Source organism: Nelumbo nucifera, chromosome 1, assembly GCF_055504915.1.
Source record: "Nelumbo nucifera cultivar China Antique chromosome 1, China Antique-T2T, whole genome shotgun sequence".
Taxonomy (NCBI): domain Eukaryota; kingdom Viridiplantae; phylum Streptophyta; class Magnoliopsida; order Proteales; family Nelumbonaceae; genus Nelumbo; species Nelumbo nucifera.
Genome location: NC_142649.1, coordinates 138,964 through 163,235, shown reverse-complemented (window position 1 = coordinate 163,235; position 24,272 = coordinate 138,964). Strand labels below are relative to the sequence as shown.

Genomic DNA, 24,272 nt, shown 5'->3' with positions numbered 1-24,272 from the left:
GCTGATTGATGTTGTTCACAGTTTGATATTTCAGCACCTATTGCAGTCTCTAAACACCACAGTGGAAGCACACACTTGTTCTTATTCACACTACTGCTGACTTCACACACTTACGTCCCACATAAGAATCAGTTTACCATTCATTAATCACAAGTAGAGGCCCTCTTACAACCACTCAAGCACCACAACACAGCCAAATCTGCTGCACCCAGTTCAGACTTGTTCAACACACTTAAGAGGGCATTACACAACCACAAGGAGTTCGGCAAGTTCACTGCATTCTACCTTACACCACTCAGCCACTTACAGCAGCCCTAACACCATTCGGCTACTGCACACACAGCTATTCAACAACTTACAACAGCCCTACACCATTCGGCTACTGCACACACAGCCACTCAACAACTCACAGCAGCTCTACACCATTCGGCTACTGCACACACAGCCCTACCTAGGGCAACAATGAACCTAGTTCTCTAGGTTCTACTCAATACTAACAGCTTCTTGTAGGGTTTCTACCCAGAAATATAAGTAACACTAGAAGAAGAGAGAACCGACCTTCCTTTGAGAATATCAATCAACCATTCACTGCTGAAGTTACTTTCCTTGTTGAAGAGAGTTATGCGCAGCAGAGAGACAAGCTGTAATGTTTCTGACCTAGGGCGAACCAGTCCTCTCCATCGACTGACCAGAAACGAAAGTGAAGAGTCACGAACAACACTGAGGTGCTTTACCAACTGACTTAGATCAGGAACCTTGCTCTGATACCATATTTCGACTGCTGGTACAGTAGTCCGAAGAAGAAGAAGAAGAAGAAGAAGAAGAAGAAGAAGAAGAAGAAGAAGAGAAGAAGAGGGGTCAGTCGAAAATCTGATGGTTAACCCATTCAGTCGACCCCCTTAATCTATATTAGCTTCTAATCATGTTTACAAAGACAGAAATGCCCTTACTTAAGTGTGGGGCAGAGTAACTCTAATAACACAGCCACATAAGCAAGTTACTTAATAAACAGAAGAAGACTAAACTACCCCTATTCGACACATCTTAACATCATCGAAGAATGGCACATGTCTTGTAATGAGCAGGACATGCCGGTGGGAAATCTCATCTTAAAGCTAGTAGGGCTGCTGTTTAATTTCTGGAAGAAGACGATCATGGAGAAGATAATCTCTGTGATGGGGGGCTTGATGGTGGATTGTAGTTTCATCAATTTGCGAGTAATTGAAGTGAAGGTGTGTGCAATGAAGCCGGAAGAGGTTCCTCGGATGGTAGCGTTATTCTCCGATGGCCTCTACAGGAAAACTTGGATCTTGACGGAAGTTGAAGCGACACTGTGGAGCCAATGTTTGAAGGAGGAAGACGATGGTGACGTGGAGACTAGTAACCCACGTGGCACAAAGAGAGAAGGGGGAAAAAGAAAAAAGGGATGAGTTATTTAGGGGAGTGGAACTGTCGAACAAGAAGGTGTTATTAGGTGGTAGCCTAATTAAAGAAGGTAATTCAAAAGGTTTAAATTTCAAAAATCAGGAGGTGGGGCCATCCTATGCAGATGTAGGATCAAGAGGGGGTTAGATTAGGGGCGAGCTGTGGGAGGTAATAAACCTGAACTGAACTACGAACAGGCCAGTCAGGCCAAGAAGACCCAGTCGAAGTACAACCTGATTAGGCCGAACAAGGAAAATTTTCAGGGGGTTCCAAGAACCTTAAAGGATCAAGAGGGAAGCAGGACAAGTTCAAATCGCCCTAATCCAAGATATGATAGGACTCATACAGAGGAGGGTGATGTGGAAGATGGTGGGTGGATTTACTGCGAGATGTCTGACAAAGAGGAAGATTCTTCGTCGTCTGGGTCAGATACAGATGGCCTAGATCTTACTGGATGAAGACTTGCTTGATACTAGGCTTCTTTTTGCTGGTGATTTGAGTTTGGAGGAAGTAAACTCTAATCTGAAGCTGCCGAAAAGATCGACAGACAAACAACGCTGAGAGTGGTTTGGTTAAAGGGGGAGTTCATTTGGAACTGAATAAGGAAGAAACCGACCAAACTTTGAACAGGGCGCAGGTAACTGTTGGGCTGTTAGGCGGTAATCGCGAGCAGCCAGGTTTCGATAACCAGTTTAATAATGAGCAACAGAGCTTAGGAAGTATGCCACAGGGTAAAACAACGGCAGGAAGCCCCTCACATCAATGTGAACCTTCTAAGGATAGTCAGGAACCCCATCTTCCTGTTCTTCTATCTGGTGCAGGAAATCCTTGTTTATTTGTTGACCAGTGTCAGAACCCATCCAAGGTATGACTGGATTTCCAGTTTATTACTAATGTTCCTTGTCTGTGGTCCTTGTTGCAGATCTCCAGTTAGCCACCGTGCAACAAGCCCAGGAGGTGTGTGGGGAGGTGGGTAGGGAGAAGAGTACTACAGGGGAAGGAGAGGAGGAAGAGGGGGAAAGAATATTGGAAGTTAATAGAAAATTTTCTGGAAGAGTTAAAAAGAAAAGTGGAGGAAGTGAGTGGAAACCAGTAGGTAGAGGAGTTAGGCAAAGACAAAAGGGAGGTCGAAAGAATGAGTGGTGTGGTCAAGGGGAAGGATAAGGAGGGCTCAGTGGCTGAGTTTGTGGATCCGTTTGGGTGTGAAATAAAAGACCAGAATGATCTCAAAGTCTTTCTAAGAAAAGGGAAGGGGGAGTCTAAGGCAAGGAAGAGGAAGCTCAGTGAGGTTGAAAGACTAAGGAGAGCTGTTGAGGAGGATAAGAGATTTAGTGAGAGTAAGGGAAGAAGAAGAGGGAATAACTAGGGGGCAGGGACAAGGGACAAGAAGGTAGTGAAGATGAAGATTTTGAGCTGATATGTTAGGGGTTTGGGGGGAGTAAGGAAAAGAGCTATGACCAAGGAAGTAATAAGAAGAGCAAATCTGGATGTAGTTCTCATTCAGGAATCAAAACTGATGAAGTTTGATGGAAGATGGGCTAAGTCTATTTGGAAGGCAAGGGGTATTAAGTAGGCAATGAGTCCTTGGGGGAGTTCAAGGGGATAATTACTCTATGGAAGGATGAGGTCATGGAGGGAGTGGAGGAGCTGATTGGGAGGTTTACAGTTTTAGTCAAGTTTAGGCAGTTGGCAGATGATTTTGAGTGGGTCCTGTCAAATATCTATGGTCCAACTGGGTATAGGGAAAGAGGTCTGGAAGGAATTGGGAGATGTCAGAGGACTTTGGGAGGGCCCTTGGTGCTTACGTGGAGATTTTAATGTTATAAGATTCTCGCAGGAGACTAACAGCTTGAGGAGAGGGAGAACAACTAGCATGAGGAACTTAAACAATTTCATTAACAGCTTTGAGTTAAAAGAGGTTCCTCTTTTGCATAGTATTTTCACTTGGTCGAATTTACAGTCAAATCCTATTTGCTCTAAGTTGGATAGATTCCTATTCGCAACAGATTGGGAGGAGCATTGGGGGTGGTTACCTCTAGGATGTTGCCTAGAAAAATCTCAGACCACTATCACCCTAATGAGAGAGGAGGCGGGGAGTGGAGGACCTACACCTTTCAGATTGGCTGTCCCACCTGGGGTTTGTTGAGTTGGTCAAATCATGGTGGCATGGTACTAATGTGTGGAGGTGAAGAGAAGGAAGAAAGGGATTGTATGTAAACTGGACTTGGAGAAAGCTTATGATATGGTAGATTGGTCCTTCCTAATGCAAGTGATGGAATGCTTTGGATTTGGAGCGAAATGGTGTAAATGGATCTTGGGGTGTTTTGAGACTTTCCACTACTCAATATTGGTTAATGGGGCAGTAGTGAATCACTTTCCAACTATTAGGGGAATTAGACAAGGTGACCCCTTCTCTCCTTTTCTTTTTACTTTGATTGCATGTGTGTTGGGGAGACTAGTAGAGAGGACAGATGCTAGGAACCTAGTGAAGGGTTGGAGGGTCGGAAGAGATGGAATACCTATCACTCACTTACAATTTGCTGATCATACAATATTGGTTAATGGGGCAGTAGTGAATCACTTTCCAACTATTAGGGGAATTAGACAAGGTGACCCTCTCTCTCCTTTTCTTTTTACTTTGATTGCATGTGTGTTGGGGAGACTTGTAAAGAGGACAGATGCTAGGAACCTAGTGAAGGGTTGGAGGGTTGGAAGAGATAGAATACCTATCACTCACTTACAATTTGCTGATCATACAATCTTGTTCTGTGACAAGGAGGTGGGGTGGGTTAGAAATTTGAAGATGGTAGTGCAAATTTTTGAGAAACTGTCAAATCTGAAGGTTAATTTTGATAAGAGTTGTGTAGGTGGGATCAACATGGAGGAGAGTACTATGATAGAAAGGGCTGAAATTTTGGGGTGTGAGGTGTCACAATGGCCATTGAAGTATTTGGGGATGCCTCTAGGGGATAACCTGGGGAATAACAACTTTTGGAGCCCAGTGGTTAACAGATTCGCAAAGAGGTAGGCTTCCTCGAAGAAGAATTGCTTATCCTTGGGAGGCAGAATTACTTTGATAAAGTCCAGTTTGGCTAGTCTGCTAGTGTACTATCTATTTGTTTTTAGGATCCTAGAGGGTATAAGTAAGAGCTTAGAGAAACTGATGAGAGACTTCTTGTGGGAGCCGAGGGAGGACAAGAAAGACCATAGGGTGAAGTGGGAGATAGTTTCTAGAAGTAGGGAGGAAGGAGGCCTGGGTTTAGGTAACATTTGGAAGAGAAATGAAGCTCTGTTGGGAAAGTAGTTATTGGAGATTAGCAAAGGACTGAGATAAGGTGTGGGCTAAAGTGATACTGAGTATACATGGGCTTGCCGAGGATGGGTGGGACTCTGGACTGGTGGCAAGGACTACTAAAGCTTCTCCTTGGAGATCCATTCATGCCATTCTCCCTTCCTTTTTGCAGGATATCAGGTGTGATCTTTGTTCTGGTAACCAAGTGAAGTTTTGGGAAAACCTTTGGGTGGGAGAAATGCCTTTAAAAGACAAAGGAAAAGGTGTAATACTTGTAATTTGCTCCAAAGAAAAAGGCCTATTAGGTTCTTGTCTCTACACTGTTGCATCCTATGCAAAGTTAATTGTGAAAGCCCCTACCATTTATTAGTTTCCTACTCCTTCGGTTCTGATATTTGGGCTTGGTTTATGGATCTTTTTGGTTATAGGTGTCTCCCCCCTCCAAGTATACAAGGCTTGTTTGCTTCTTCTTTCTTTAGGTGGTCGAAGAAAAGGGGTAAAATCGTGTGGAGATGTGTGAGAGCTGCCATCTTTTGGACACTGTGGGAAGAAAGGAATTTAAGGACCTTCTCTGAGAAAGAAAGGAAGAAAGAAGAGCTGATTGAAATCATAACAGTTGGGGTGATGCAATGTCTGAAAACTTTGGAGTTGTTTGCTGATGTCTCCACAGGCACGCTGCTGAACAACTGGAAGGAAGTGGTATCCTTCTGTGCCAGCTCAATCAGTGGTGTGTCCTTTGTGGTCACCTCCAGCCCCGGGGTTTATGAAATTAAACTTTGATGGGAGTAGTGAAGGCAACCCAGGACCTTCAGGTGTTGGAGGAGCAATCAGAGATGAAAGTGGGAAGGTGGTCTCTTTGTACTAAGTCCCATTGGGATGGGTTACTCTCTTAGAGCTGAACTGTTAGCCTTACTGGTAGGGTTAAGGAAGGTAAAGGAACTGAACAGTCAAAAGGTGATTATTGAAGGAGACTCACGGTTACTGTTAAATTGGTAAAGGAGGGGTAATGGTTTCTGGATCTATGCTAATGAGAGGAGGGAGGTTAAGTGGCTACTGAGGGGAGTGGAATTTCAGGTTCATTGGATGAAGAGAACTGCAAATGCCCTTGCTGATAATTTGGCAAAACAGGGGTGGGTGGGGGTCAATTGTTTTGGGCAATATTGTAATTTCCTTTTAGTCCTTTGGGGGAGAGTTAAGCCATTTTATCTCTCCCTAGATTTCTGTATGTAATCATGATTCTTTTAATAAAATTGCTCTTCGTTATTGATAAAAAAAAAGGAGACTCCAAGTTGGTGGCGGGCTAGTTGAAGGAAGAGATGAGTGGACTTAGGAACTACAACAATGGAAGGAAAAAGTTCAAGTGGCTAAAACAACACATTGTGGTACAGGTGCTTTGGGTCAAAAGAAGTGCCAATTCCTTTGCTGATGTTTTAGCAAAGCAAGGGGTGACTAGGGTTTCTTTGTTTTGGGCTCAATTATAATTGTTTTTTAATTTGTTATGGCTTTGCTTGAAATTTTGTGGGGAGAGCTAAGAGAGCTTATCTCTCCATAGTCTTGTACTTGACTTTGAATTTTTAATAAAGATTATCCACTATAGATAAAAAAACAAAATAATAACTACTCGATTGACAATTATAAACCTTTTACATTTCAGATTTCAAAATTCAAAGTTCTCAAATTATTCAAATGTCCAATCATAATGTTTTAGATTATCAATCCCCATCAGCAATCTCCTTGCAGTTGTGATGGGACACCTAATTATTGATGGGACACCTAGACACATAATAAAATAAAACAGGTTTAGGCCCAATAACTAAAGGCCCATAACAGACTATAGAACTGAAACATAAAAGATAAATAAGCCCACCAACACTTAACCACTCGATCCAACACTCCCCCTCAAGCTAAGCATGGATGTCAGTCATGTTTAGCTTGCCAAGTAAGCCTAGGAACTTCACTGAAGACAGTCCCTTTGTCAAAACATCAGCAATCTACATCTCAGAGGGTGTATAAGGAATGCAAAGTTTGCCCGAGACATTCTCTCTCTTACAAAGTGTCGGTCAATCTCAATATGCTTAGTCCTATCATGTTGTACTGGGTTATTTGCAATTTTGATGGCAGCCTTGTTGTCACAATACAGCTTGAGAGGACCATCAACCTTCATCCCGAGCTCACCAAGGAGGGTCCTAAGCCACAATAGTTTTGCAACACCATGTGCCATAGCCCAATATTCAGCTTCTGCACTTAATCTTGCAACCACATTTGGCTTTTTTACTTCTCCAAGTAACCAAATTCCCTCTAACAAATGTGTAATATTTGGAAGTAGACTTCCTATCTCCAATTGATGTAGCCCAATCTACATCAGTATACGCCTCAATTTCAATTTTACTATGCTTTTTGAACAGAATTACTTTCCCTGGACATGTCGTCAAATACTTGAGGATCCTTTCAACTGCTTTCATATGAGGAATCTTGGGAGAGTGCATAAATTGGTTGACAACATGCACTGCATAAGCTATATCAGGTCGGGTAAGAGATAGATATATTAGTTTTCCCACCAGCTTTTGGTATCTTTCTTTATCAAGGTAGTTCTCTCCAACCGATTATTGGAGACAATGATTATGCTCTATTGGAGTATCTGCTAGTCTACTCCCCATCATACCTGTCTCCTCTAGAAGATCAGGAACATTCCTTTAACATATATAAATGCCCTCTTGTGACCTTGCAACTTTGACTCCAAGGAAGTATCTCAGATGGCCTAAATATTTGATCTCAAATTTAGATGCCAAGAACTCTTTCAATCTTTTTATCTCTTCCCCGGATCATTCCTTGTAATCACCATATCATCCACATAGACTATAAGTGTCGTAAGCCTACTACCTTGTTTTCTTATGAACAAGGTATGATTTACACCACTCTGAGTGTATTACCACTTTCTTCATGACCCCACAGAGCCTTTCAAACCAAGCTTGAGGAGATTGCTTAAGTCCATATAATGCTTTTCTTAGCCTGCATACCTTGCCATGAAAATCATAACCAGGTGGAGGATTCATGAATACCTCCTCATGTAGATCACCATTCAGGAAAGCGTTTTTCACGTCCAACTGATGTAGTTTCTATGAAAAATTTGCAGCTAATGACAATAGAACCCGGATTGTATTAAGCTTTGCAACTGGAGCAAAAGTCTCCTTGTAGTCAATCCCTTCCTTCTAAGTAAACCCTTTTGCCACTAGTCTGGCCTTATATCTTTAAATGGAACCATCCTCCTTGTGCTTCATAGTGAACACCCACTTACATCCCATAGTGCTCTTCCCTTCTAGTAGATCCACTAATTCCTAAGTCCAGACTTTCATTTCCTCATTCATTGCCTCTCTCCATCTTGGGTCGGACACTGCCTCTGAGTACCTAGCAGGAACATGAGCAGAAGAAAGGGCAGACACAAAGGAATAATAACGAGGAGATAAACATGAACAAGAAACGTATTCAGCAATGGAAAGATCCAAATCAAAAGTATGAGTGATAGGATTACCTAGAACCATTGAGACAGGTTGATCCAAGTCCGATGGGTTGTTGCCACAAGTTTGAGGATCTTATTTTCTTCTTCTGTAGGCAATTCTCATATCTTTCTATTGTTTATTAATGTTATCAGTCACATCCTCAACATCAGGAGCAGTAACAGGTTCAGTGGGAGTCTCACTAAATTCACCTGGGTAGCTAAAACTGGGAGGGATCAGGAGGAGAAGATGGAAGACCCGAGGCTGGAAGAGGCACAAAGAAAGAAGGAGAAGAATCCTCTTCCATCCTACTAGTCTCCCCTTGAAGAGGATTTTTGGAGGACTGAAAATAAGACTGAGACTCGAAAAACACCACATCCTTGGTAACATTTTTTCTTGGTAATTGGATCGTAGCACTTATAACCTTTTTGTGTGGGAGAGTACCCTAGGAAGACTCATTTTGTAGCCCTAGGATCCAACTTAGTCTTCTTAGGATCCTTGACATGACTCTAGGAGGAAGAGGGAAATCTAGAAGGTTAGGACAAAGGACAGACCAACAGAGAAAGGAGTTCTCATACCCAACACCCTAGGTGACATTCTATTTATCAAATACAATGCTATAAGGACTGCTTAAGACCAATAGTGCTTGGGAACCTTGTGCTGAAATAGTAAGGCTCGAGCTGTCTCCAATAAATGTCTATTTTTGCGCTCAACAACCCCATTCTGTTGAGGGGTACAAGCACAAGATGACTGATGTAACATACCAACATCTTCCATGAACAGATTCAAGGAGCTTTCAAGATGCTCAACAGCATTATCTGAACGAACCAAGGTCACCCTGGAGGAAGGCATTTTTAATGTCAAGTTGAAACAGAGGCCAATCATACATAACCGCCAAGGAAATTAAGACATGAATTAAACCAATCTTTGCCACAGGGGAGAAGGTCTCATATAGTCCATCCCATACAATTGAGAATAACCTTTCACAACTAGTCGGGCCTTCAACTGCTCCACACTACTATCTGGTAAGTATTTAATAGTATACACCCATTTACAACCTACAACATGTTTACCTGGAGGAAGAGTGGTGAGCTCCCACGTGTGAGTATATTGAAGAGCAGAGAGTTCCTCTTCTATTGCTTGACGCCACCCGGGTGAAGTAAGGGCCTCCTGGACATCCTTGGGTATAGATATAGGGTACAACTACGTTTACCTTTCCGTAAAGCAATGAGAAGATCAAGTTCAAAAGGTTCTCGTGTAGGAGCAGCAACAGGATCCGCAGATGAGGTAGAAGCCGGAGCAGGTGCCAGTGTCTGTCAATGAGTATACACGTGTCGGATTGGTGATCATTCAGTAGGAATCTGCACTGGGGGAGGTGAAGGTTTAGTCATAACAGGAACAATCGGAATGGGGTTACCAATTGGAAGAGGAAGATGAATCAATGGTGGAGAGGATGGTACTTCAGGCCCTGAAAAGAATGGTACGAACTCAAAAAAGGTGACATCAGAACAAACAAATGACTTTCGAGTGATAGGATTATAACACTTATACCCTTTCTGGGTTCGAGAATAGCCAAGAAAGATACACTTAATAGAGTGTGCATCCAGCTTGTCTAAACCAGGACTCGGATTGTGAACAAAGCACACACACCCAAAGACCCGGGGAGTTAATGGAAAGGGAGACAAGGTGGACAACAAAATAGAAAAGGGAGATTGACCGTGAAGGATGAAGGAGGGCATTTGATTAATAAGGAAACAAGCAGTAAGCACAACGTCACTACAAAAACGTTTTAGGAATGTCCATATGATGAAGAATAGATCAAGCAATCTCAAGGAGGTGACGGTTCTTTCGTTTAGCCACCCCATTTTGTTGAGGGGTAGATGCACACGAAGTTTGATGAATGATGTCATGTTGTTCCAAATATTGTTGAAAGGAAGTAAGAAAGTATTCGCGACATTATCTGAAAGAAGAACTTTTATTGGAACACCAAATTGCTTACGTATTTCAGCACGGGATTTTTGAAAAATAGAAAATAATTCACCCATTTCTTTCATTAAATAAATCCATGTCATCCTTGAACAATCATCAATAAAAATGACAAAATACTTGTGACCATTATAGGATTCAATTTTAACCAGACCCCAAACATTTGAATGGACTAAAGCAAAAGGACTCAACATACGACTATCAACCCTAGGACTAAAGGAAACCCGATGGTGTTTCCCATATTGACACGACTCACGCTGTAAAGAAGACAAATGACTCAAAGAAGAAACCTGTAGCTTGAGTGCCTTGAGAGATGGATGTTCTAGCCGAAATGCGATTGGAGAGGAGTTAAGGAAGTATTAAGTGCAATTGACGATCCACCACCGTCAAGATAATACAATCTACCGACTTCATGCACTCCACCAATCTTCTCCCTCGTCTTGAGATCCTGAAAAACACAAGATGAAGGGAAAAATGTAATAAAGCAATTAAGAGCCTTAGTTAATTTACTAACTAACATGAGATTGAATGGAAATTTAGGCACATATAGAACAGATGATAAAGAAAGAGATGCAGTGTCAACATTACCAACACCACAAATGGGGGAAGAAGAACCATTAGCTAGGGTAACAATTTGTGATGTGGAAGTTTCAGAGAGGGAAGAAAACACACCTGGTGTCCCGGTCATGTGATCAGAGGCTCCAAAATCAATAATCCAGTGAGAAGGTTTGGATGCCAGACAGGCCATACCTGAGTGTGCAAGAGTGGCAGTGGTATGTTGTGAAGTGGCCTGAAGGAACCTCTCATACTCATCTTGTGTTTCACTCATCATCTCCTTCTCGAAAGCAGATGTAGATGTGGAAGGTGTTTGATCTGTTTGTTGGTTATCACTCACATCACCCCCACTAGCAACTGCATGATTAGCCCATGTAGAAGGTGGGCCATGTAGATCATAACAGAAATTAACTGAATGTCCTTCCTTGCCACAATGTGTACACTTCCTAGTAGTGTTGCCTCTTCCTTTACCACGACCCCCGCTGAGTCACGACCACCACCACTTCACGACCACCACCACTTCCATCACCACGACCAAACATGGGACTACCATGACCTCCTCGAAATGCATGCCCTCCCCCTCTATTACTACGTCCACCTCCTCTAGCTACAACAAATACTAATCTGTCAGACGTTGTGGTACTCTATGTGGGTCCCAATGAAATCCTTCGAAGCCGAGCAAATACTTCCTCAAGTGTAGGAAGAGCAGAACCTCCTAATATTTGTGTTCTAACTGGTTCATACTCTGATTTCAGTCCCTCTAAGAACCTAATTACATCCAGTTGCTCCCTTTGTTGTTGCTGAATTTTAACATCTGGAGTTAGGGGATGATAGACATTGAGTTCATTTATGAGGTTTCTCATACTGGCATAATACTTTTCTAGGGTTTGATTCCCTTGTTGCAGATTGAAATACTCTTGATAGAGCTTCTCATAGTATTATCCTGACCAGAGTAAAGTTTTTTGGCATGTTCCCATATTTCCTTAGCTGTATCCAAGAACATAAAGTTGACACTTATCTTGGGTTCCATACTGTTCCACAACCATGTCATGATTTGGGCATCTTGTTCCCAGTCATCAAACCCTGGAGATTCAGCTGATCGTTTATCTTTCTTCACATGTTTCACCTTCCTCTTTGCCTTGAGAAAAACTTCCACTGATTTGGCCCATGGCACATAATTTTCACCATTAAGTTTAATTGATGTCATTTGTACATCTAGATAGTCTGAGGGGATCATCGCACTAGATTTCTGATCACTACCACCATCTTCAGTTGCTGCCATTGTGTCCCCCAAAACTATTTCTAATTCTGAATTATCAGCCACCAAACAAATACTGTTGTCAAGTCAACACTACAGCAGTCTCCACATCACTTATAATAACCTCTCAACCAGTCACAATAAAGAACTTGATGTAAACTACCTTTCAGACACATTCAACCACTCTTTCAGCCCAATTTCCTTTTTCTTTTCACACTACTACTGATAAATAATCACCATGACTGTTACTCAAACAACCACCAAGGACCCTCTTGAAACTGTTCAATAGAGGGTCTGGAACGCTACAGACACCACAACACGACTACTAGGGCTGTTACTCATGGTGACAGCAGTATTAGAACTGTTTTCCTAGGGCTGCCGCACCTTCCTAACACCTGTAATGAGGATTGCGGCAGTCCTGGATTAAAAAAAAAAAACTTTTGCCGCAGCTACCTACCTGTGTACCTTAGATCGCACAGCCCAGAGAAGAAGAAAAGAAGAAGAAGAAGAGATCACAGGTCAGGATACTTGAAACCGCAGCCTTCTTCTCCTTTGTTTAGCTCTCTGATACCATGTTTTAATGGTTCGGACCAGTCCTGTTCTGAGAGAAAGAAAGAGAGAGAGAGAGAGAAGAAGAAGGAGAAGCTGTCGAACTAGTGAGATAAACCCTACTAGTCGACCATAATTTCTATTATAATGTAATTAGAGTACAAGGTCAAATATGCCCCTACTTAAGTATGGGACAAGTGAATTACAAAAGTCAAAAACGAATTGCCACATCATCATATAACTTAAAACATAATGAAAAGACTAATCTATCCTTACTCGACCAACTCTAACAGCTGCCAACATAGGAACCCTAAATACTTGGGTTCATACAAACAAAACAACAAAGAACTGGAAAACTAGTTCCGGTGTCAAAACAAGGATGAAAAAAATTTCCAAAATATTTCTACAGCTCAGAAAATTATGCAGCCACCTTCAGAAGATCAAGAAGATCAACAATATCATAGTGATGAAATGCAACAGGTCTCATTGCCTAACAAGGTTCCAACCAATTGGACAAGGTAGAACAATTAAATATGTAATTTTCAACACTTTTAATTGGAAGATTGCAAAAAGAAAAAAAAAAAAAAACTGAAACAACCTCTAATCAGCAAACAAACCACACCAAAATTCATCTAATATAAGTGTTCACCAACCTTTATCATCTCATTCTTGGGCTGCCACCAACCATATGGACAGCATATGCCATCCAATAGTGTGGTGATGTTAGCAAGTACGCTTGTTAGATATTCCTTTTTGATCTCTGAGTGCCTTGATACCAAGTTGTGAAATATTTTGCAGAAAAATAGATGAAAAAAGGAGAAGAGAAAGAAAAGAATTAGGGAGGTGGGGTTGTGAGAAATCAGTCAAATTATCTCATGCCCCTCTTTCATTAGAGTTCAGATCAGGTCCCACCAACCAGTCACAATGGCCATTATAGCCGTGCATTGACTCCTTTCATTTCAAGATGTTCCCAATGCACAGTTGCAATGGCCGTTGTGACTGGTTGTTGGGATCCTATGTTGGGACCAGATCTGGACTCCTTTCATTAACTTTTGTATTGTGGTAAAATTACAAAGGTGCCCTTTATTAGGCACCTAATAAGCAGCCCAAATACAACGAAAGTATTGCCCTCTATCTTGTTAACAGGTAGAATGGTCAATGGTTGGGTATGATCTGTAAGAGAATACACATATTTCTTTTTGATAATTGAGAATACACATATTTCCAGTAAAGGCTTTATCAATTTGTTGGTAGGTCAGTTTAAGGAAATTTTAACCAGCAAACGCATTAATTTGGTTAGAGGAACTAGACATATCTCAAATATTTGTATTTGTTCTTCATAAAAAACCTCAAATGTATCGTTCGATTATAGATATAATTTTCCAATTTGATTTGTTTTTAAATGTTAAGTTTCATCCCAATACAGCACATTAAAACAGAAAAAGGAAGATAAAACCAAAACTGTTTTTATTCTTCCAATCTTTTCCCTGCCAGAAAATATCTTTCAGGGACATATTTATGAATGCATATAATTTGATCCTACCAGTGATTTTTCTTTCCCAAGTGGAGGTGAATGTGGAATCTGAACTGAAAGGTCATTTTTTATCTTTGAAGTGCCATCAATTTTGTAGTAATCATAGAGCATCTTCTAGATTGTTTTGCATTCCCTTTCTCTTGATATGGAAAGATTGGATGTTTTATGTAAAACAGGAAAAACCTACCGTCTTCGAGTACACAATGTTGGCATCTCAACTAGCTTGAATTTCAGAATCCAAAATCACAACCTACTTCTTGTGGAGACAGAAGGGTCCTACACTGTTCAACAGAACTATACAAACATGGATATCCATGTGGGTCAATCATATTCATTCTTGGTCACAATGGATCAAAATGCTAGCAGTGATTACTACGTTGTTGCAAGTGCACGGTTTGTCAACTCATCTGTTGGGGATAGAGCTTCAGGTGTTGCCATCTTGCATTACTCTAATTCTCAGGGTCCTGTTTTAGGTCCTCTTCCAGATCCCCCTAATGAGTATGACACATACTTCTCTATGAATCAAGCAAGATCAATCAGGTTATACTTGCACCACAATTATTCATTGGGTTCATTTATGCTATCTACAGATTTTCTTATAAATGTTAGGTTTTAAAATTTTCTTTATTGATGCCATTTAATCTACAGATGGAATGTCTCTGCTGGTGCTGCTCGTCCTAATCCACAGGGATCTTTCAGATATGGTCAAATTACTGTCACAGATGTATATATATTGCTTAACAGACCTGCAGAGCTTATAAATGGAAAGTGGCGAACTACCTTAAATGGTATTTCATACTTTGCACCTGCAACACCCCTAAGGCTTGCCCAGCAATTTAACATTCCTGGAGTTTTCAAGTTGGATTTCCCAAATAGAATGATGAACAGACCTGCAAAGGTTGACACATCAGTAATTAATGGTACTTATAGAGGATTTATGGAAATCATACTCCAAAACAATGATACTACTGTTCAAAGCTACCATATGGATGGATATGCATTCTTTGTTGTAGGGTAAGCACTGCAGTTTGACATCCTTATCTGTTTATTTCTGTATATTATACAATTGAGTCATAAAACTTGTTCTCATTTATGTACCTGGCTTGTAGTATGGACTATGGAGTATGGACAGAGAATAGCAGAGGCACTTATAACAAATGGGATGGAGTTGCTCGTTGCACGACACAGGTATTTCTGTCCTAAAACATAGGGATATCAGACCTCATAATCAGATATAAGCTTGTGACTGCAGTTAACAACTTAAACTCCATCCATGCCTTATCCCAACTATATGGAGTCGCTACATGAATCCTGTTTCACCAATCTGTTCTATTTAAAGCCAAATGCACTGTTAAATTGTTACTGCTTAAATCATTTCTTACTACTTATACCCATGTCCTTTTTGGTCTACCCTAGCTCTTCTAGCCCCTTCCACTTGTAATAAATCACTTCTCCTCACTGGAGTTGTTGATGGTCTATGCACATGAGCAAACCATTTTAATCTATTCTCTCTCATTTAACCACTTATTGGAGCTATTCCTAGGTTTCTACGGGTGGCTTCATTCTTGATCCTATCCTTTCTAGTTTTTCCACTCATTCAGCTTAGCATCCGCATTTCTGTAAAACTCATTTTCTGAACATGTTGTTTCTTCACTGCCCAAGACTCTGCTCCATACGACATAACTGGCCTAAAACTGTTTTATAAAATATTTCTTTTAATCTGAGTGGTATTATCCTATCATACATGTTGTTAGATTTAGTTTTATTTCTGTTGTCAGAGTGCTGTCAGTCTAGGGTGTTGTCAGCATGTTCTTTTCTTTGTTTATGTTTTTTTTTATTATTAGGGTGTGCCGCTAGGGGCATATTTATAACTCTCTTTCTTTTATTTTTACATCATATTATTATAAATGAGAAGCTGGGCGCCGCCAGCTAGAACTTTTGTCTCCCAAACACTTTTCTTCCTCCTCTTCTCTTCTCTCGTCTCTCCTTCCCTCTCTCTCCTCTCTCTGTTCTAGAAAGAAAACATGGTATCAGAGCACAACTCTGGGCAATAGGAGTCTCTTTTCTTCTCTGAATCACATCAATTCAACCCAGTTTTCTGATTTCTTGGACAGTGAAGGCAAGAAACCCTAATTGGACCAATCAGAACCACCTCTTGTTGTTTTTTCTGGGTTCTTCCTTGGTAGTAAGAGGGGGCTGATGCTGTGAAGGCTCTTTTTCCTTTGGCCGATGCTGTGAAGACTTGGTCTTAGATTTGCACCTTTGTACAGGTGCTGTACAGGGGTGTGTGGTCCCCTTTGTCACAGGCATGTGTCGTGATTGGTTGGTGTGTGAAGTGTGTAGTCCAATGGTGACTGTTCCTGGATTGTTTATTTGCTGCCAGTGGATTACAGCAGTGTTTTCCTCATAGTTTTCAAGGCACCTAGGCGAGGCTAGGCGACCATAGGGCGCCCAGGCGCCCAGGCGTCACCTAGGTGTTGGAATTTTAAAATGTGTGTTTTATTGAGTTTTTACTTTATATATGCTTTTCTAAGTCATTTTAATGGTTTTATGTTTTAACTAGCAATCATATACACTCACTATTAACACTATAAATCACTCAAATGAGTATAAATTTCATATAAAAAGCTAAGAATATAAAATATTATCAATAAAAAGGAGTCTAAACCAACTAGATATATATGATATATGATATATATATATATATATATACACATCATATATATGATATATGATATATATAATCAATTAATCAATGAATCAAGTTTCAGACATGTAATTCAGCCATAAAGAAACATTTGAAGAAGAGAATCCAATTCAGCCATACAATCACTGAATCAAGTTTCAGCCATATAATCATATATATTAATGATATAAAAAATTGAATGAGATGAAGAAGAATTAAAGAAGAGATTAGAGAAGAATTGGAGAAGAGAAGAAGAGTAGGTTCGGCAGCTTCGGCAGTTGAAAACTGAGATGATTCAAGTGTGAATCATGACTGAAATACTGATTGAGTAGGGCGGAGCCCCTGTTTTTTTCAAAAACAAAAAAAATGGACTCATGGGGTGGACTGACGGCTGAGAGAGTGAGAGTGACTAACTGAGAACAGCTGGACTCATGGGGTGGAGAAAGGGAGGATTGAGGAGTATAGGGGCGGAGCCCCTATTTTTTCAAAAAAAATAAAAAAAAAAGAAGAGGACTGGCGAGCCCCTATTTTTTCAACTGAAATCTGAGAAGAGAAGAAGAAGAAGAAGAAGAAGAAGAAGAAGAAGAAGAAGAAGAAGAAGAAGAAGAAAGGGAGGACTGGCAGAGCCTCTGTTTTTTCAGAAAAAAAAAGGAAAAAAAAGTTTGATACTCTAAAATCTGGAAAAAAAGTCTGAAACTCTGTAACTCTTAAACTCTGAACTGAAGTTATCAACTTACCTGCTCGAACTAAGGTGCGATGGAGCTGGGCTGCTTGAGCTTGCAGTGTGTTCACCTGTTCGGTTCTCCTCCCTCTCCAGTTGAACCAAAACCCTTGTGATACAAGGGTTAGAAAAGAAAATAGATATACTAAAATTATAAAATGTATAATTCTCTTAATACTACAATGATACAATGTAACAAGTTTATTTTAAAAGAATACAACAACCAATGAAATATCAAACTAATAAATTTAAAAAAAAATATATATTTTTTTAGATGCATGTAGGCACCCGCTTAAGTCTCTAGGTGGGCGCCTAGTGCGCAAAACATATGGCGTTTGGACGAGGCGCTCTTTGAAAAGCGCCTAGTCGCCTAGGCGACGCCTTGACAACTATGGTTTTCCTTATTTCTGGACTGCTTCTGCACTGTTTAGTTGCTGCTAGTAGACTTCAGCAGTGTGCTCTTTATTTCAGAAGTAGATTTTTTGGTGTCTAGTGTCCTAATTGTGACTGTGAGAGGTAGTAGTAGAGGGGGACTGGTCTTGTGCACCTGTGGGCTTTGTTGTGTCTTGTAGACCTTGTTTTTGCCAATGGAAGATGATGATTCTGCCTCATATGGGGTTACATCAACTAATAGTACACCTGGTATGGGAGCTGAAAATATGATGTTTCCTATGCCAATTACCCCTTCAAACGGCCTGAACTACCTGGAGTGGATTAAAGGTGTAAAACTTTATGTAACAGCAAGGGGAAAAACTGGTTATGTAGATGGAAGAGTGAAAGAACCCAAGAGTAGGACAGTTGAACATGATAGGTGGGACCAAGAAAACAGTATGGTGATATCCTAGCTTCTTGCAGACATGGAACCTGATGTGAAGAACTTTATGTAGGTAGACAATGTGAGTGAGATATGGGAATAGGCCAAAACCACCTATTCTAAGCAAAGGCACTATGCCAAGATTTATCAGTTACAAGCTAAATCCTCGACTTGAAAACAGGGAAATCGTAGTTTGTCAGCCTATTATTTAGCCCTTACTTCAGTATGGAAGGAGTTTAACCACTATCAGGATATAGAATGGAAAAATAATGATGATGCTAAAGCCTATAAGAAGCTGGTTTCTCAGTAGCGGGTTTTTTCCTTGTTGGGACTAAACCCCGTATATGAACCTCTTAGAGTTCAGATTTTAGGAAGTAAAGAGATGTATGGCCTTGTTCAGTTTGAGGAAAGTAGGTGGAGTGTGATGATTACAATTGAGGGGGAGCAACAAGTGGCGTTATCTTCAATGGGTGGTAATAATATGGGAAAGAAAAATGACTCCAAGAAAGTTGATGATAAGGACAAGTTATTTTGTATCCACTACTGGCGTTCAAGATCTACACATGAGTACATGGCACATGCTAGGAGCTCTATGGAAGGCCAAAGTGGGTTGTAAAAAACCAAGAACAGGGTAAGGTGCAGGGTCAGAAGAAGCCTAATATAGCACATAATGCAGTAAATGTGGCAACCCAAGATACTTAGTTTGTTGAAGTGTCAACTGGTACTGCTTGGGAACACTTCACTAGTTCTAACCCCAAGGAAGATATCATGGACTCCTTTCATAGTCATTTTGGATCATATGGTGGGCTTTGTGCTAGATGGACAGTTCAATTATGGGTACCCCTTATACTTCATTTGTGTCTACATTAGGTAATGCAGCCTCTGCCTTCCATGTCTCCACTGCCATTGATTCCTCCTACATCATTGACTCAGGGGCCTCTAACCACACATGACAGGTAAGCCAAACCTTTTTCAGTCTTATAGCCTTTTGTCAGGAAAGGATAAGGTGAGACTTGCAGATGGATCATTCTCCTCCATTGCAGTTCAAGGATCAATGTCCCTTCCTCATGGACTTAACTTGAATAGTGTTTTGCATGTCCCTCAACTTCCCATCAATCTACTTTCCATTACTAGTATCACAAACTCTTTCAACTGCAGTGTAACCTTTTTTCCTAGTTCATGTGTTCTACACTCTCGACAATAAGACTGGTTTCTCTGTGTCATCCTTAGAGTCGCATAGTCAGTCAAATAGGAGTCAAATTTTTTTATGGCATAATCGGTTAGGTCATGTGTCTTTTGAAATAGTGAAGTCTTGGTTTCCTTATTTATTTAAGTCATGTCTATTGTCAAACATGTCAATTGAGAAAGCAATGTAGAACAATATTTCGTTCAAGTAATAAAAGATCAAGTTTTCCTTTCCATATTGTGTATTCGGATGTGTGGGGGCCTACTACTATAACTTCAAAGGGCGGGTATAAGTACTTTATCACATTCATTGATGATTTCTCCCGCTATACATGGGTATTTCTCATGCGTAGCAGAGATGAAGTTCCAAAGATTGTGGGAGATTTCTAGAGGATGGTGTTTACACAGTTTCATGTTGAAATTCAAAATTTTCAATCAGATAATGCAAAGGAATATTTCCATGAGCTCAATGAGTTCTTTGCTTCTCATGGACCCATTCATAGGAGCTCATGTGCAAGAACACCACAACAAAATGGTGTTGCAGAAAGAAAGAACAGACACCTCCTTGAGGTAGCACGAGGGATGATGTTATACATGAATGTACCAAAACGTTTTGGGATAGATGTTGTACTTGCCACTGCTTATGTCATCAATCACATGCCCTCCAGGGTGTTGAATTACAAGTCCCCTCATCAGTTGTTGTTTCCTCAGTCTCCTTTGTTTTCCATTCCCATGTGGGTGTTTGGTTGTTGTGCTTTTGTTCATGCTTTATCTCTGTCTCGTGGTAAGTTAGACCCTTGGTCTATTCCATGTATTTTTCTGGGGTATCCCTCCTCTCAAAAGGGTTATCGATGCTTTGATCTCATTGGTCATAAGTTCTTTGTCTCTATAGATGTCTCCTTTTTTTAGTCTGAATCATTCTTCCCTGCTTCTCCTCAGGGGAGTAACATGGAAGAGAAGAAATAGGTCCAAGTCCATCAAGTCTCTCTTCCTTCTAATCCGGATCCTGTTCTTTTTCGTGTCTTCCAACGCACACGCCGTAGAGATCAGCAATGTGACAAAGATGTGGAGCCACCAAACACTGAGCAACCAACACCTTTAGACTCCCAGAAGGTAAGTCCAAATGAACTAGGCATTATTGCACCAGTTCATACCCCGACTCCCACCTCGGTTGTGGATGACCTTGACATTCCTATTGCTCAAAGAAAGGGAGTCAGGTCATGCACTACCAAACACCCCATTACCTAGTATGTCTCCTATGATCACATTTCCCCCTCTTATCGTGCCTTCCTATCTGCAATTGATAGCATCCCCATACCTAGAAATGTTGTAGAGGCTTTAAAATACCCTAAATGGACAGATGCTATGAAGGAAGAGATTAATGCCCTCCATAAAAATCAGACTTGGGAGTTGGTGGATCTTCTAGAAGGGAAAGACCCAATGGAGTGTAAGTGGGTGTTTATAGTGAAATACAAGGCAGACGAGATAGTTAAAAGGTACAAAGCAAGGTTGGTAGCTATAGAGAACACTGATGTGGGCCCACAGCAGTGGTCCCCACTATGTTCGCAGGACAGCATGTGTAATTATTCGTTTCAGTCATAGTAGTGTCAGTTGGAGTCAGTTTGTTATTTCAGTTGTTATTTATTTCAGTTTTTTATTTACTTTATTTGTCATGTAAGTACTAAGGGCAGATTTGTCCTTTTCTCTATGTATTGAACATAACCTATAAATACTAAGAGAGTGGCGGCGACAGATGTGTTAGAATCTGTCCCTCCTTTCAAACCCTTGTGTTCTACTGTTTCTCTTCTCTTCCTTCTCCTTCCTCTCACTTTTCTTCTGCTTTTCTTAACCTAAAATCTTTTAGGGTTCAAGACTGATTGCAGTTTTGATTTTCTACTTGGTATCAGAGCCTATCTAGGGCTTCTCATGTGTGTCTAGTCCAGCCGACCACATGAGGACCAGCTAGGGCAGGAAGCTTATGAAGAAGTATTCGTCGGCTGATTCTTGGAGATTACCAGGAGAGTTTCGCAGCTGTTGAGGACTTGCCGTGGCTTGCAAAGAGTTGGTAATCAGGAAGAAGCAGCAAAGGCTAGGGTTCAGGTAACCCTGGAAGGTAGTGAACATCATTCTTTAAGTAAGTTTTATTTAGTTTCCAGAGACTGCTATCAGTCGAGATAGGTTGGACCTATCTAGAAGGAGAGGCCGAACTGCTTTAAGGTTTTTCTCTCTAATCTAGGGTTTGACTATTGGGCCAAACCCTCTTTATCTTCTCTCAGAGGTGATCAGTTTTAGGGTTTCATATTGACCCTACGACAGGTCCTAACTGTACGGACTGCTTGGAAAGTGTGGCTAAGCACTTATTTCAGACCTACGATTGAAACCCTAACTTTGCTCCTGCATCTCAGATTGCTCTCTAAGCTGGTTTCAGATATTTTTGGCTTCTAAGGGATAAAAAACTTGACAGACTGCTTGGTACTGTGATTGCCGATTGATTTCAGATCAGATTTGTATTGGTTTCATGCATATACTGTGATTGCCGATTGGTTTCAGATCAGGCCTGCACTAGTTCATACATATACCGTGATTACATATTGGTTTCAGATCAGACCTGCATTGATTTCATACTGTTCTCTGGTTGTGATTGACTGTCCAAGTGCTATTTTCTGGTGTAGTGGCTCTAACAGTTTGTAGATACTGATTCTTGACCAAAGATGGAGTTTAAAAATCAGGGAGAAAGTAGTTTTGGGAACAACAATTATGGTAGTGTATTTGAAACTGGGTTTCAGATTACAACTGTGAGATTTGATTGGCCAAATTACTTGGAATGGGCTCAATCAGCCATGATGGCTATTGGAGGAAAGGGAAAACTGGGTTACCTCTTGGGAGATGTGAAAGAACCTTCCAAGGAGGACCCAATGTACACCAAGTGGGTTCAAGAGAACTATTTGGTTATGGCATGGCTGTGTAATTCTATGCAGCCACATATCAGCCGAAATTACTTGTGGGCAAAGACAGCCAGGAGATATGGGATGTTGTGAAAGAAACCTAATCCCAACCCCTTAATGTTGCCAGAGCCTATGAACTGAAGTGTGAGGTGAACAACCTTAAACAAGGAGAGAAGCCAGTTTCTGTCTACTTCTCTACCTTGAAATCCTTGTGGCATGAGATTGACCATCTAGAGACCCTTGAGTGGGAGAGTCCCAAAGATGCACAAACTCACAGAAAGCAAGTTGAGACAAATAGGGTGTTTGAGTTTCTAGCTGGCTTGAATTCAGAATATGACATTGTGCGGCAATAGATACTGACTAGAGATAGTGTGACCCTCTCTCAAGCATACTCCCTGGTGCATAGTGAAGAGACTAGGAGGAAAGTCATGATGCAGCCTCAGCCCCCTTCCCCAGCCCTGATAGCTGTTAAACCTAAGTCAGGGGGTGATCTAGAAAGGGACCGGAAGAAGGAAGATAAACGGGACCTGGTATGTGAACATTGCAAGAAACCCAAGCACACAAAAAGATACTTGTTGGAAGCTACATCCTCGTTTGGTCCCAGCAAAACTAAGAAATAAGAAGGGTAATGCTCATGTGGCTGTGAACACTGATTCAGCATCTTCATCAGGCACATCCCTAGAGACCTTAGTCGCGGTTCGGGCTGCCCTCATACAGTTGGAAAAGGAAGTTGGGAGTTCAGCTCAGCCATCTCAGTCACCATCTGCTCCTGCCACATCTGCGTTTGCACATTTAGGTACTTGAGCCTCAGCTTACCATGCTTCAGCTCCAGGTACTACTGACCACTGCTGGGTAATAGATTTAGGTGCATCCGACCATATGACTAGCTTGCCATCATTGTTCACTTCTTATCACTTGTCCTCTGGCCGAGATAGAGTATCCATTGCTGATGGCTCTCTTGTTCCCATTTCGGGCAAGGGTGACATCAAGTTATTGGATACTATCTCTTTATCTTTTGTCTTGCATGTTCCTAAGCTTGATATTGACCTGCCTTTTTCCCTGACCGATGTGTTTTTCAGGACTTGGAGACGAGGAAGGTGATTGGGATTGGCCGTAAGACGAATGGGATTTATTTGCTTGGAGAGAGTTCTCGTCGGGAGGAGTCAGTGGATAAGAAGTCTTTTGTTTCTCAGTCTGTGAGTCCGGTTATGCTTTGGCATAATCGATTAGGTTATTTGTCTTTCAGGTCCTTGAAGAGTCTGTTTCCTACTTTATTTGAGTCTGTTGAGTTATCAAAGTTGAGGTGTGAGAGTTGTGAGTTTGCCAAACATTGTAGAACTTCTTATTCTTTGAGTAATAAAAGGAGTAATTCTTCTTTTGATATTGTGCATACTGATGTTTGGGGGCCATATCACATCTTTTCTATGGGTGGGTACAGATACTTTCTACTGTTTGTTGATGACCATACCCGCTTTTCTTGGGTCTATCTTATGCGTTCTCGGGATGAGGTTCCTGCTATGACCCAAAACTTCCATTAGATGATTCTCACTCAGTTTGGGGCCAAAATCAAAGTCCTTAGATCTGATAATGCAAAGGAATACTTTGCTAAGCCATTGACCTCCTACCTTCTTAGCCATGGAGTTATTCACCAAAGCACTTGCCCTCATACACCGCAGCAGAACGGCGTTGCCGAAAGGAAGAATAGGCACATCTTGGAGGTGGCTAGAAGCATTTATGTTTACCTCCAATGTACCTATTCGCTTCTGGGGTGATGCTATCCTCATGGCAGTATATCTCATTAATCGGGTTCCTTCCCAGGTTTTTGATA

General features: G+C 41.1%; 1 protein-coding gene across 1 annotated transcript in view; it reads left to right on the top strand.

Moving 5' to 3' along the window:
* Nucleotides 1–24,272, top strand: part of LOC104586073 (monocopper oxidase-like protein SKU5) — a 73,705-nt gene that overhangs the window by 31,667 nt on the left and 17,766 nt on the right. Inside the window, exons 5-7 of the mRNA XM_010243175.2 lie at nucleotides 14,270–14,633; nucleotides 14,742–15,107; nucleotides 15,203–15,281. Coding sequence (XP_010241477.1) covers nucleotides 14,270–14,633; nucleotides 14,742–15,107; nucleotides 15,203–15,281 — 809 coding nt within the window. The remainder of the gene's footprint in view (nucleotides 1–14,269; nucleotides 14,634–14,741; nucleotides 15,108–15,202; nucleotides 15,282–24,272) is intronic.